Source organism: Eurytemora carolleeae, unplaced genomic scaffold (assembly GCF_000591075.1).
Source record: "Eurytemora carolleeae unplaced genomic scaffold, Eaff_2.0 scaffold1191, whole genome shotgun sequence".
Classification (NCBI taxonomy): Eukaryota; Metazoa; Arthropoda; class Copepoda; order Calanoida; family Temoridae; genus Eurytemora; species Eurytemora carolleeae.
This window is the reverse complement of record NW_019397217.1, coordinates 20,542-33,442: the sequence shown is the minus strand read 5'-3', so window position 1 is coordinate 33,442 and position 12,901 is coordinate 20,542. Positions and strand designations below refer to the sequence as shown.

The window sequence follows — 12,901 nt, the reverse complement described above, 5'->3', positions numbered from 1 at the left end:
AAATAAAAAAGATATTATAGAGTTTCCTTTAAAGCAATATTGCGATTTTGGCAACTTACAAAATGATAAGACGACTTTTTGCATTTTTTCCTATTTTCTTAATTAGTTTCACCAGCAACGACTTCAAAATACAACCTAGGATGGCTAGGATTGTTTTGTTAGATTTGGATAAATTTTAGTTGTCATCAAATTCTTATCCTTTGTGGGTAACACCAAGTGGTTAAGCAGAAAAGAGAGCAAGCTTGAGTTCCAATTGTTGAAAAAAAGATTGTTTTACACATTAATCTATATATAAATTTGGCTTGTCTGTTTGTTTGTCTGTTTGTTTGTTTGTTTGTTTGTATCCAATAAACGTCAAAACGGCTGAACCGATCGGGCCCAAATTTTTTGTGGGACATCTAGAAACCCCAGGGAAGGTTTATGAATGATCAAAATTTCAAATATTTGTCTCTATCAAAATTCGATCTCCATTAAATTTTTAAAAATTTTGAAAATCCACGACATTTTTTGTGAAAATCCGCGAATTATTTTTGCTTTGTTTTACGATGTACACAAAGAGTACATTGTTCACAATTAATTTAGAAGATGGGCGCGAAGCGCCCTCTAAGGCTAGAAAGAAGGGCGCGAAGCGCCTTGAATTTCTAGTATCAATATACTTTGCTTGGTGGTCTGTTTGTTCGCCTGTCCGTTTGTATCCAATAAACGTCAAAACGGCTGAACCGATCGGGCCCAAAAATTTTTGGGGGACCTCGCTTGACCCCAGGGAAGGTTAATGGATGATTGAATTTTCATAAATTTGCCTCCACCAAAATTTGATTTTTGAAAGTTTTAAAAATCAATAAATTTTTTTTAAATCCGCGAAATATTTTGTTTGTTTTTGTTTTACAATGTACACAAAGAGAAAATGTTCACAATTAAAATAGAAGCCTAGTATTCTAATATTTGTCTATATCTACTTTAACAGTTAAAAAGATGGCATCTCATTTATACTACACTACACATACTTTGCAAATTATAGTAATCGAACTTATCAGAACACGGTAAACTAGAGTCAACTTTATAATCCATTTATGTGTAGGTTTTTATACTGTTCTAATGGGCTATACATCTTTAATAAAGTATATAAAGTCAAAATATGACTCTAAACATTCCAATACAGACAAGATGCACTTTGTTGTAGTTAGTTCACGTGATAATTATCCGAGTGGAATTCTTTAAAGAATTCTGTTTTTTATGCCTTAAAGTTATAATGTTTATATTAAACAGATACCGAAAACATATAGGGTAACCTGCCAAGAATTGAGTCTATATTTACGACCAAAAACATTGAAATTTATTTCTTCCTTTTAATGAAGTGCTTTCGGGCAAATATACTTCTTAATTTCATAGCGAAGGAAACACTTTTTTAGCTGTAGGGAACCTTAAATGTAAAAAAATGACTGAAAAATTTCCGTAAGTCGTCTCTGAAATCGCATCTTTTTTATGAAACCTGTGCATTAAAGCAATAGAGTGATGTGAGGAAAATGCGATAGTTTTAATATGATTAAGCAAATTATTTTTAAAAAATAAATCAGAATTGCTTAAATGACTTTTGTTGACTTAAAAAATCATTATTCCTTTTCCAAATTTTTGGTAAAATCACTTTAAAATAGTAAAACATACATTTAGTTGGACCCTAGAACCTGGAAAAGGAAGACGAGTAGTCCAATAAACTTTAAATACAGTAAGCTGCCGATATAAGTATTTCCTGTTTATATCAATATAAACATACATAAAGATGCATAATGTCATCTACCCAATCAGGTCTACTGGGGAACTTCCTTATATTCTCCTTGCATTTCCCTTATTTTTTCGCATAGGATAAAAATCAGCATAGGTTAATAATAGAAGATTGGTGCCCTTTTAAAGTTTGTTTTTGATGAAGAATCAAGTTATTGCTCATTAATATAACATCCATCTATCTCTCTCTGTATAATTCTTTAAGCTTTGTTTAAGCTTTGTGCTTGTGCATTGTGCAATAATGAAAATAATGATAACATTTTTGAAATGATAATATGTAAAAATATTAATAAATAGCTTTGTAACCCAGATTTGTCTGGAGTCTGTTTTTTCAGTGTAAAAGTCAAAGCTCAAATCTTTAAGGTAAAACTAAAAAAGTCTTGTGCTGCTACAGAGTCACCCCAATCAATATTTGAGGCAAATCGGTCAGAGGGTTCATGAATTATGAACGAACATACGAATAAATAAGTAGAGATTAGTATATATATATAGAGAGAGATATTATCGACCTTGCTTTACCTGGAACTTAACTTTAGATAAAAAATCCCATGGTTTTACCTCAATCAAAATTTGAGGCAAATTGGTTCAGGTAGGGTTATGATCGGCAGAGATAACTACTTTCTAGCGAGATATAGATAATAACAATAATAATAAATATCGACATGCAAAAAAATTAAGGAAATGTTGGCTTGAAATATTTATTTCACTGACAAGAAGATTGCTACACATAGATTATAACGTTTACGTAAGAAATTACATAAAAGGTTTCAGCATTCCACAACATTGTAAGAGTTATAAAGGAAAACAGAAGGGGGGGGGGGGGTTAAATTCATGGATTCTGTATGAATATATCATTATAATAAGTTAGTTTAGCGCCTAGCATCTACTCTGAGATCTGCAGTTCCGGGTTTGATTTTGTCTTTTTACTTGGACCCATGATTAGATTTGAAAAGCAAAGTATTCCAATTTTGTAAAAAAAACTAAAGAACATCGTCTGTTTAAAAAAGAACACAAAAGGTGTTTAGGTTAGGTCTAAAGGTACAGTGTACATACACTCATCTAATATGTTACATAATAATCCCGGTTATGCTTTCCGATAAACAACCTTTAATTCATGCTAAACAGGAAACAGAAAGTTGTACATATGTAGTTTTAACACTCGATATAGAGTACAGTTAAAAAAACAGCAAAGACTGAAAAAGATAAAAATATACCCTGTATCAATAAAAACAAGGATCACAAAAAAGTTTAACAAGAAGAATCTCCTCAATTCTCTTAAAAATTCAATTTCTAGCTTCCAGATACAACATTTAAAGGAGCTGGCAAGGTAAATATAAGAGAACCATCCAATAAAAACTCTTATAAACGATTTTAAACGAAATATATCTGATTTCTGTTTGAAAATTGAGTTTCTTGGAAGTATAAGTTTTCTATAGCAAAAGCCTAGGGTCAATAATATTTACGTTAACAGCTCCTTTAAAAAGTTTTTACCATCCCAAAATGTCAATAAAACTTATATAATTTGTTGACTAGGCCTTTACGTTTCAACAGTTCTCTACAAAGCTGTCCCCAGGGGGGCAGATTTGCTTACACTTACATTACAGATTACTGCAAGGAAACTAGTAATTGATGAGCTAGGGATAGATTAATTTTCAGACAGAGAGAGTTAAAAAACACAAGACTTGGATTCTAATGTTGTCATCAAAGTCTCATCTTAATTAACTTTCACTAGCTCTCTCCCACTTTAAAACAATGGAAAGAGCTGATCGAGGAAAATATTTGTGCCGCGGAATAAAATAAAAAATATTAATAATATTAATAATAATGCCACTAAAAATATTAAACTCAAGAATGTGATCACAAAATTACCTCATCCGATAATATCAATAAATACCAGCCTAAAGCCAGCCTTGTTCCTGCTGTGGTTATCTTCTGATTGTTTGGAGCAAGGAATTTTTAACATTAATTTAACGAGCTTTAAAAGCAAGGACTAGAAGAACCAGGACTAAAGTTAACGAATAAAAACGGGTTACACCACATGGGTTTATAAACTGGTTTGAAGTTCAGTTTGAACATTTCTGACTTAACAATGACTTAAATAAATAGTTCCAGATATTTAAAAATACGGAGATTGGGAGTAGGGTGATTGAGTATAAGGAGAAGGGTAGGGATAACTAGGGTTTGGCATGTGCAGGCCGTGAGGTGGGTATGTTGATCCTGTAGCGGCAGCAGCAAAAGCTTGAGCCGCTCCGGTGTAAGCGCCAGCTGTACTGTACTGTCCGTAGTTAGACATTCCGTACATGCCTGCCATTCCAGCCATCCCCATGCCGGCCATACCCGCCGCAACACTGGAACCCATACTTCCAGACATGAAATTGGGGGCTGGGGAGATCCCCCGGGACATGAGAGCTCCAGGGGAGAACATGGAGCTACTGTTACTCATCCCGCTCATGTACGGGTTGGTGGTTATCCCAGGTGGATATTTGGATATATCAGACTGTTCACTAGTTAACGATGAAGCGTAGCTTGACGCAAGGTTGGAAACAGAGAATGCGTCAGAAGAGGATGAAGCTCCGTGTCCGGAGACTGTGGCGTCACTGCTAGTTTCCCCACCACGACCAACACTACTGTGGGCAAGGGAACTGACCGAGAAGTTTGAATGGGTGACCGGAGAGTGGGAGGAGGTGGTGGAAACAACGTTGTAATTTGTACTTGTGGATAAGTCTGTGGGGTAGCTATCACTTCCTGGTGTGTTACCAGGTCCTGGAGGAGCCTGCTGACCGCTGGAATACTGGCCACCAGGATATCCTGTATTAAGATAGGATCCTTGACTATGGTATTGGTTGGGACTATAAGGACCAACAGATCTGGGCGTGGGGGGATGGCTTCCTCCTCCCGACCCGGAGAATACTCCACTATCATTCTCTGCTATTGCTGGGATCTGGTCGACTAGAGATTCCAATCCTGTGAGACTCTTGCTTGAAACGTCTGACGGATCATGTTGCTTGACTTGTCTGACAGGAGGTTGGGGTGAATCAAAGCTCTGGTGAGGAGGAGTCTCCTGTAACGGATGATTTGTTCTGTAAGGAGCATGGAAGCTCTGTTGCTGACTGGGTTGCTGAGGATAGTTGGGAGAATGATGAGGGTCATTCTTCAGAGGGAAACCGGGAAAGGATTGCTGTCCAGGGAATCCATGAGCGTCCACTGGGGTTGTAGGGTTGGAGAAGTTGCACTGGGTTTGGGGACGGCTCAGAGATCTTGCGGAGTCAGGCCGACGATCATCTGAATGACTAGTTTCTTCCTCCGGCATACTTTGATCAAAGTCGGGATGGTGCAATTCTTTACCAAGTGGAGAGTGAGGACCGTGCCCCAGCCTTCCTGATAAATCAGGCAAACTGTCTGGTCTTCTTAAGTCTTTAGAACCGTCATCATCCATTGATGTCCGAAGTCTGACACTTGTAGGTCTTTCTCCGCACTCACTGTCATCATCCTTCCCCATAGGACCCATTCGGGCAAAGTTAGGAGAGAAGGGAGGAAGCCGTGTTGGAGTCTTTGAGATTGAACTGGGGGCATCACTGTCGGTTCCATCATCTCTCAGGAGATATTCTGGTTTGACCATACCATTATGCATATGATGGGGAGGAGGAGGAAGGTCATTCTTCTTTGGTCTTCCTCTCTTCTTCTTACCAGTTATTGGATCAATAGGATTGACTCCTTTGGGTAAAGGATTTCCAAATTCATCTATACGTTTTCGTTTCGGCGGCGGCAAAGTTCCATCCGGACGAGGTTTGGGAGGACGGCCTCGTCTTTTCTTTCCTGTATCAGGGTCTATTCTAGAATCCATTCCGTCTCTGCTCTCCTCACCGTCCCGCTCCAGCTCGTCCTCGTCCTTTATCCGCTTGTTGTTAAAGTTCTGCAGCTTAACCTCGGGGAAGACGACCTCAGATTCGTCGAGGTCAGGAACCTCGCCTCGTAGATAATCTCTGAACTTCTTGAGGGCGGTGTAAAAAGGAACTTTATCAACTGCGCGCGGGAGCTGCGCGCACCGTGCGCTTGAATTTGGCATCACCCATGCATACTGAAATAAGAACAATCAAGCTTTGTTTAATTGCAAATATACAGGTCATATTACCCTCATAGGATTACAACTACAAGAAAGCTTTTAAACTGCAGTTCTAAGAAATTGTACACTATAAATCTTAATTGATTAAAGGAAATATTTGTTGAAATGAACAAATAAAAAACTCAATGCAAATCAAAATAAAAACAAAAAATCACGATTAAAGAAAGTAAACAAGAATTTATAAACTAGCATTATTGTTTTGCTTGTCAATGAATTCTAAAAAAAATGTAAAAACTTTTGAGATTTATTATGAATTCTGCTAGATCTAGGGTTAAAAAGGGTCAAAGATTTAAACCATCAGGTTTCTAAAATATAGGAAATTAACAATAAACAAAACATACCGAATCCGTTCCCTTGATTTTGTCCGGCTGTTTCCCGAAGATGAACTCTTTCTGACCACTGAACACCTCGTAGATCCCTTTCCCGTTGAATACGGCGATCCTTGGGTTGAACTCCTTGATCTTTGCGATCAGTTTGTCGGCTCCTGAAATGATCAAAGTTAAATATTTAAAACTAAATAAAATTACAAAAACAGACAAAAAAATAAAATTACAAAAGATTGTTTGTCTATCTAAGACACTGTTGTTCAGACCCTTTATATACAAAGGGCCAAGTCCTATTCACATCGGTACCCGTTATACCTTTGTCTGATCAAAAGCATGGAAGATATCGTCGTTTTTCTTAAAAAGAATTTAGCTCTGACAATTTCCTCCATTGTTCCTGGCAAAAAATCCCCAATTCAAGGAGAAATCATGGATCCGTCATTAATGATTGACAAAACAAAGCTTTAAAGTCTACATTAGTGAATTGGTCACTTTAAAATACATAAACAGCCCCTTTAAGATGAAAAAATTAAAATTGAAATCGAGGTCACAGTGATTGATAGGAGGGACACTTAAACTAGAATCTCAAAATAAATTTGTTATTGTTTATGAAAACAACGCTATATACAGTATGTGTATTTAAAATAGTATAAACTCGGTAATTTAGATTTACAGTAACTTTTTCATCTGAAATGTTCAGATCTTGAAGTTATTAAAAATAATAACATATTTTTATCTATTTTGAGTGTTATTCTGAGATATAAACTAACCAAGATACAGATAGAATACAGGTGCACTTTTAAACATCTATATAATAAAGCTACTCATAGTTCCTTAAATAACATATTTTTATCTATTTTGAGTGTTATTCTGAGATATAAACTAACCAAGATACAGATAGAATACAGGTGCACTTTTAAACATCTATATAATAAAGGTCGTCGACCATATAAATATACATATCTTCGTTACGGCTGGGCCAAATTTTCTATAAAAAATTTTAAGGGATCAGAATTAAACACTTTTAAGGCTAGAAGAACGATAATATCTTCCACATTAAAGATCAGTTTAATGACTCAAGGGTACCGTTGTGAATCAGGCATTGTCATCTTTGCATGAAGGCTCACGTTAAATTACGCTTAAAATCCCTTTAAGGTTGTCATCTAAACATTTTCTGATTCTCACTGTATAACGCCTAGTATAACACGGTGAGCTGGTTTAAACTGAAAGGTCTGTAAATTATTAGAAAATGTTTAAGGTTCAGGTCTAGTGCTCCCAGGATACTGCTGGCCCTCATACAAACACAGCGTAGTAGGGCTGGGCACGAGCATTTTTTATATTTTATTTGTAAAACCTGCGGAAACACCATCAACTTAACGGAAAGATAGGTTAAAAATAAGCAAAAGACAAACGTTAATTAAAATAAGAAAAGGTCAATTTTGCACATCTTTTATATTTTACCCAACCTAAACTTCAAATTTTTTTAAACAAAAAACACCATTTAGTTAATGTGGTGATAATGCAGGGAAAAGTTCTATAATGAAATTTAAAACAAATATTTTTTTAAGTTATAAATTATCACATAAATTTCACTAAAAGGGGATCATTCTTATGGCGTACTGCCCCATACATTCTGTATTTGTCCTGTGCAGCATGCTATCTCTTTAAAAGTGAGCCCGGTACTTGAAATAAACTGGAGTTTAGAAAGGATTGAGAAAAGTGGTAACGTGGACAGCCCTACAGTGCACCAAGTAATCCTTGCTCTACGCTTCACAAATATACTTGTATTCAAGGGCTTGTACAGGGGGGGGGGGCAAGGGACACCCTCCCCCTGCAATCCTTATGCACTATCTTAAAACTGACAGAATAGTAGATGAAAAATAAAACTTGCAGTACACAGTTAGTGCAAAAAATTGTGGTTTTTGTTGTAAATTCAACTCTATTTTTTCTCTGTAAAAGTAGAGAGAGAAAAAGTGAAAAATCAAGAAGAAACTAACCATTATTATATGTATAACCTGAAGTAAGACTAATGTATTATAACTGCAGTTGAAGAATAAACAAACTAATTGTTAAATACTCTCAGCTGTATCCCGGAGTATATATAACTATATAGTTAGGCCTGCTAGCTTCAACTGTGTTCAGTTGAACCAATTAGTCTAGGTTTCATAGAATACACAAAACACCTTTACAGTGGCATAATTACAGAGTGTCCAACATTTTACTACTTTTCATACAAAACTTAAAAAGTCATTATTCTCGACAAAAGTTTTTTTTTTAAAGTTTATTCACATATTAGAAAACTACTGCTCCCAGTAAAAAGAAGAAAGTCGTCATTCGAAGTTAATCAAGGTTTTCCCAAGGGTCAGTGCAAAAATAACTTTGACGTGCAGTTTATTCAAATTTTATTTTTTGGGGAAAAAAGTTTTTTAAAGTTTGCCCACAAAATGTGTATTGGCAATATTCAGTACAAAGTACAAGAACAATAATAAGCTAAAAAAGAATTTTTTATTGTCTAAATATTATGTATGTCATGACTTATGACACATTGCAATTTTTCACTAATCTACACAGATACAAGTTCAAAATATATTTCAAAATATCTAAAGCTCCAGCTCCTAGAAATATTATACTTTACGATCTTAATATATTTCAGGAGACCTTCAATTTCAACGATTTGAAAAGGTAATATTATCTTTTTTAGGACCTCTAGACACTGGTGGATTTCTACGCGGCAAAGACTACTAAGAATATTTTCTTTTACCTGATGCGGGTTAAAAAGTTAATTTTAATTATGTTAACAACCCTTTTAAAGGGACTTTCATCGTTATTCAAAGTGTCCCTCCGAACCATTTAAAGGGTCTGTCATCGTAATCTAAAGTGTCCCTCCGAGCCAATTAAAGGGAAGTCATCGTAATCTAAAGTGTCCCTCCGAACCATTTAAAGGGACTATCATCGTAATCTAAAGTGTCCCTCCGAACCAATTAAAGGGGCTGTCATCGTAATCTAAAGTGTCCCTCCGAACCAATTAAAGGGAAGTCATCGTAATCTAAAGTGCCCCTCCGAACCATTTAAAGGGGCTATCATCGTAATCTAAAGTGTCCCTCCGAACCATTTAAAGGGACTATCATCGTAATCTAAAGTGTCCCTCCGAACCATTTAAAGGGGCTGTAATCGTAATCTAAAGTGTCCCTCCGAACCATTTAAAGGGACTATCATCGTAATCTAAAGTGTCCCTCCGAACCATTTAAAGGGACTGTAATCGTAATTTAAAGTGTCCTTCCGAACCATTTAAAGAGGGGTATGGTCTGCCTAGTTCAGAACAAATCCCTTGAAGTCCTAATCTAATTTATAATATGGAAGATTACGTTTTTTTTCTGGCTGAAAAAAGATTCAATTCTGATAATTTCTTAATTGTTTCTGAAGTAAAAAATGCGCGAGTCACTTTTTAAGAGAACACACAATTAAAAAAAAAATTTCAAAACAAAAACATTGATATCTAATCTTACGTAGCTTAAAAGGGCACCGATGAGAATACGACTTGACAGGGGGGTCACTTGAATTTACATATACAGTCCCTTTAATGGCAAGAAAAATTACAAAATATGCTGTTAAAAAATTCTGACATTAAAAATGTTTCCGGTCTAAACCCCCTGAACCTTCCCAATATGCTTCTTCAATGCTAGCTTAGGACAAGTGTGGAGTAAGGGCTGAACCAATTAATAACTTTGCCATTTACATTTATTTGAAATATTTTAAAATATTTTAATTGTTGCCAAATCTTTGAGCATTTTCTCTTCGATAAAACAATAATAAAAACGTTTGTGGATTTAGAATTTTTTTTCGTGGATTTTCAAAATTTTACTATTTTCTTAATAATTGTGGAAACCACTTTCTGTAATTCTGAGCATTCATAAAGCTAGTGACACAAAGTTTGGGCCCGATCGGTCTACTTGTTTTTGACATTTATTACTGGATTCAAACACCTCGACACACAGACAGACGAGCAAAGTACATAAATATATATATCAGATGTACAATATAATAGAATAACAGGTTAACACTTTTAGTACAGGGACTGATTCTAGTGATTTTCAACGTGTTACTTGTAACTCAACTTGTAGAATAGCTTGTCTAATTCACAACAGTACCCTATGACCGATCAGGGATGCATGGGATATCCGTATTTGGTTAGCGGAAAATTTGTCATTTTCAATTGTGGTATCATTTATTCATCTATCTATTATTATCTTTCCATCCTTCTGTTTATTTATCTTTTCATCTATCCATGCATATAATTATTTATCTATAGTCTATACATTAATCTATCCATTTATTACATCTATCTATTCATTTACTTATTACACCTATCTATTCATTTATTTATTACATCTTTTCATTTATTTATTATATCTATATCTGATCATTTATTTATTACATCTATCTATTCATTCATTTATTACATCTATTTATTCATTTATTTAATACATCTATCTATTCATTTATTTATTACATCTATCTATTCATTTATTTATTACATCTATCTATTCATTTATTTATTCTATTTATCCATCTCTCTGTATTCAAATACCTGTTAACCTGCAAATATATTCTATTTCTTCATATATTCATCTTAACATCTATTAATCTAGCTATTGATCTATTTATTCATTTTTCAATTTATGCATTATCTACTTATATATATTTTCATATATCTATTATTCTATCTGTCTATTCTTTTATCTATCTGTGTTCAACAACCTCTCTATCTATCTATCTATCTCTATATCTGTTTATCAATCTATCTACCCCCTAGCTGAATCCCTAAGGACCTATTCATTATTCATTCATTACTACATCATTATTATATAAACCTACATCTGTAAATAGGGCGCACATTTTAACATTTTAAATACTATTCTAGTTTTTTATCAATCGTAAGGAATTGAATCTTTGCCACAAACTCACATTTTCTAATCCCCATATCTTTGCAATCTGATGGCGGAAACCTTTGATATTTGAAACTGAGATTATTTAATCCAACAAAATTCATGGTTTGAAATATTTAAGATCTTCGAAATTGGGGTGAATTTGTGACAAAGACTCAATTCCTTTATTATTTTATTATATAGATAAAGATCTCAGGTTGATTTAATACCCCTTTTTCTACAAGAAAACTTCTTTTATATTGATATTATGATTAAGCATTGCTGCAGAGGTGTATATATACACCTCTGTATTGCTGTCCTAGATAAGATAGCAATCTATTCTTGGATTTCTGTCCTAATTCCAGGAAACTTTTACCCAAAAAATTAGAATATAAAAGATGACAATAATAACAATGAAAGTGCTTAATAATACAGGGTTACTCACAAAGAATGAGAATGTAAAGACGAAATGAAACTCTTTAACTATGATAATTCCGAGTGTGAATTAAGTCTACTACTGCCTTCAATATGGTAGTTTATTGATTTGGCAAAAAATGAAGTTTACAATTGCATCTATCTATGAATCTATCTATGAATCTATCTATGTATATATGTATCTATGTATCTATGTATCTATGTATCTATGTATCTATGTATCTATGTATCTATGTATCTATGTATCTATGTATCTATGTATCTTTATCTATCTATCTATCTATCTATCTATCTATCTATCTATCTATCTATCTATCTATCTATTACCTTCTTCTATCTCCTGTCTGTTGAGCTCCTGACTGGCCCTGGTTGTCCTCTCCACGATGTTTGTGAACCCTATCCCTAGTCCCAGCAGTTCATGATCATTCTCAGCATTCATAGGTCGGGGGATTAGTCCAGATAAGAACATACATTTCCCTGAAAACAAAATAAATATAGATTTTTAAACGTGAATGATATTGTAGACATGTTCGATTCACAAAAGTACCATTCAAACCTTTGTCAGAATAAACGAATTTTCTGTTTTAAAATTAATAATTTTCATTTTCGGTTCTCAGTAACAGCAGGAAGAAACAAGAAAATAGGTGGAACTCAACACATTTCAAGCTCGAAAAACGACAATATCTTCTTTTTTAAAATTATTTTATGAAAGGTCACTAGAAATTACGTCTAAGTTCCTTTAAAACTAATGTTCACTATTATTGAAATTGGTGACGATTTGATTTGAAAGAATTATAATCCAATTTCTTTCTTAGAAATACCCAAATAGATTTTAGTACAATAGATGGCAACGTAGAATTTGTACACTCTCAGTACAGCTGTATTCTGACATCTCAAGTGTCAATTCAGTTTTTGTGTCCGGCAAAATTGTCAATAAAAGTGCTTATCTTACATTAAAATAAGAGTAAGTTTATGTTTTTTTCCTGTTTTTTTTCACTTTTATTTAATCTTAGAAAACATGTCAACTAATATGAGAAAATTTTGTTTTCCTTGTTATGTTTGACACTTGTGACGGCGTGTATAATTGGTCCAGTTCTCTATTGCCACCTATTGTACATAATAATCTATTTGGAAATAGCTATTTCAAATAACGAAAAAGAATTAGCTAGGCTATTTTCTTGATTGATTAATAGCCGAAGTGGAGAATAGGTGGAGAAGTATTCAAATTGTCGAAAATTTTTGTTTATTGAAATTAAATTTTTCTGATTTATTTTTTAAAAGATCAAGAATATCTTTTGGAAATAAATTTTCTCTAT

General features: G+C 34.2%; 1 protein-coding gene across 2 annotated transcripts in view; it reads right to left on the bottom strand.

Moving 5' to 3' along the window:
• Window positions 1-2,463: 2,463 nt before the first annotated feature.
• Window positions 2,464-12,901, bottom strand: part of LOC111712809 (uncharacterized) — a 25,616-nt gene continuing 15,178 nt past the window's right edge. For both annotated transcript variants that reach the window (XM_023487535.1, XM_023487536.1), the window contains exons 5-7: window positions 11,913-12,062; window positions 6,244-6,386; window positions 2,464-5,857 (exon numbers count right to left, since the gene is read on the bottom strand). In XM_023487535.1, the coding sequence (XP_023343303.1) occupies window positions 3,896-5,857; window positions 6,244-6,386; window positions 11,913-12,062 (2,255 nt within the window). In that variant the 3' untranslated portion in view covers window positions 2,464-3,895. The remainder of the gene's footprint in view (window positions 5,858-6,243; window positions 6,387-11,912; window positions 12,063-12,901) is intronic.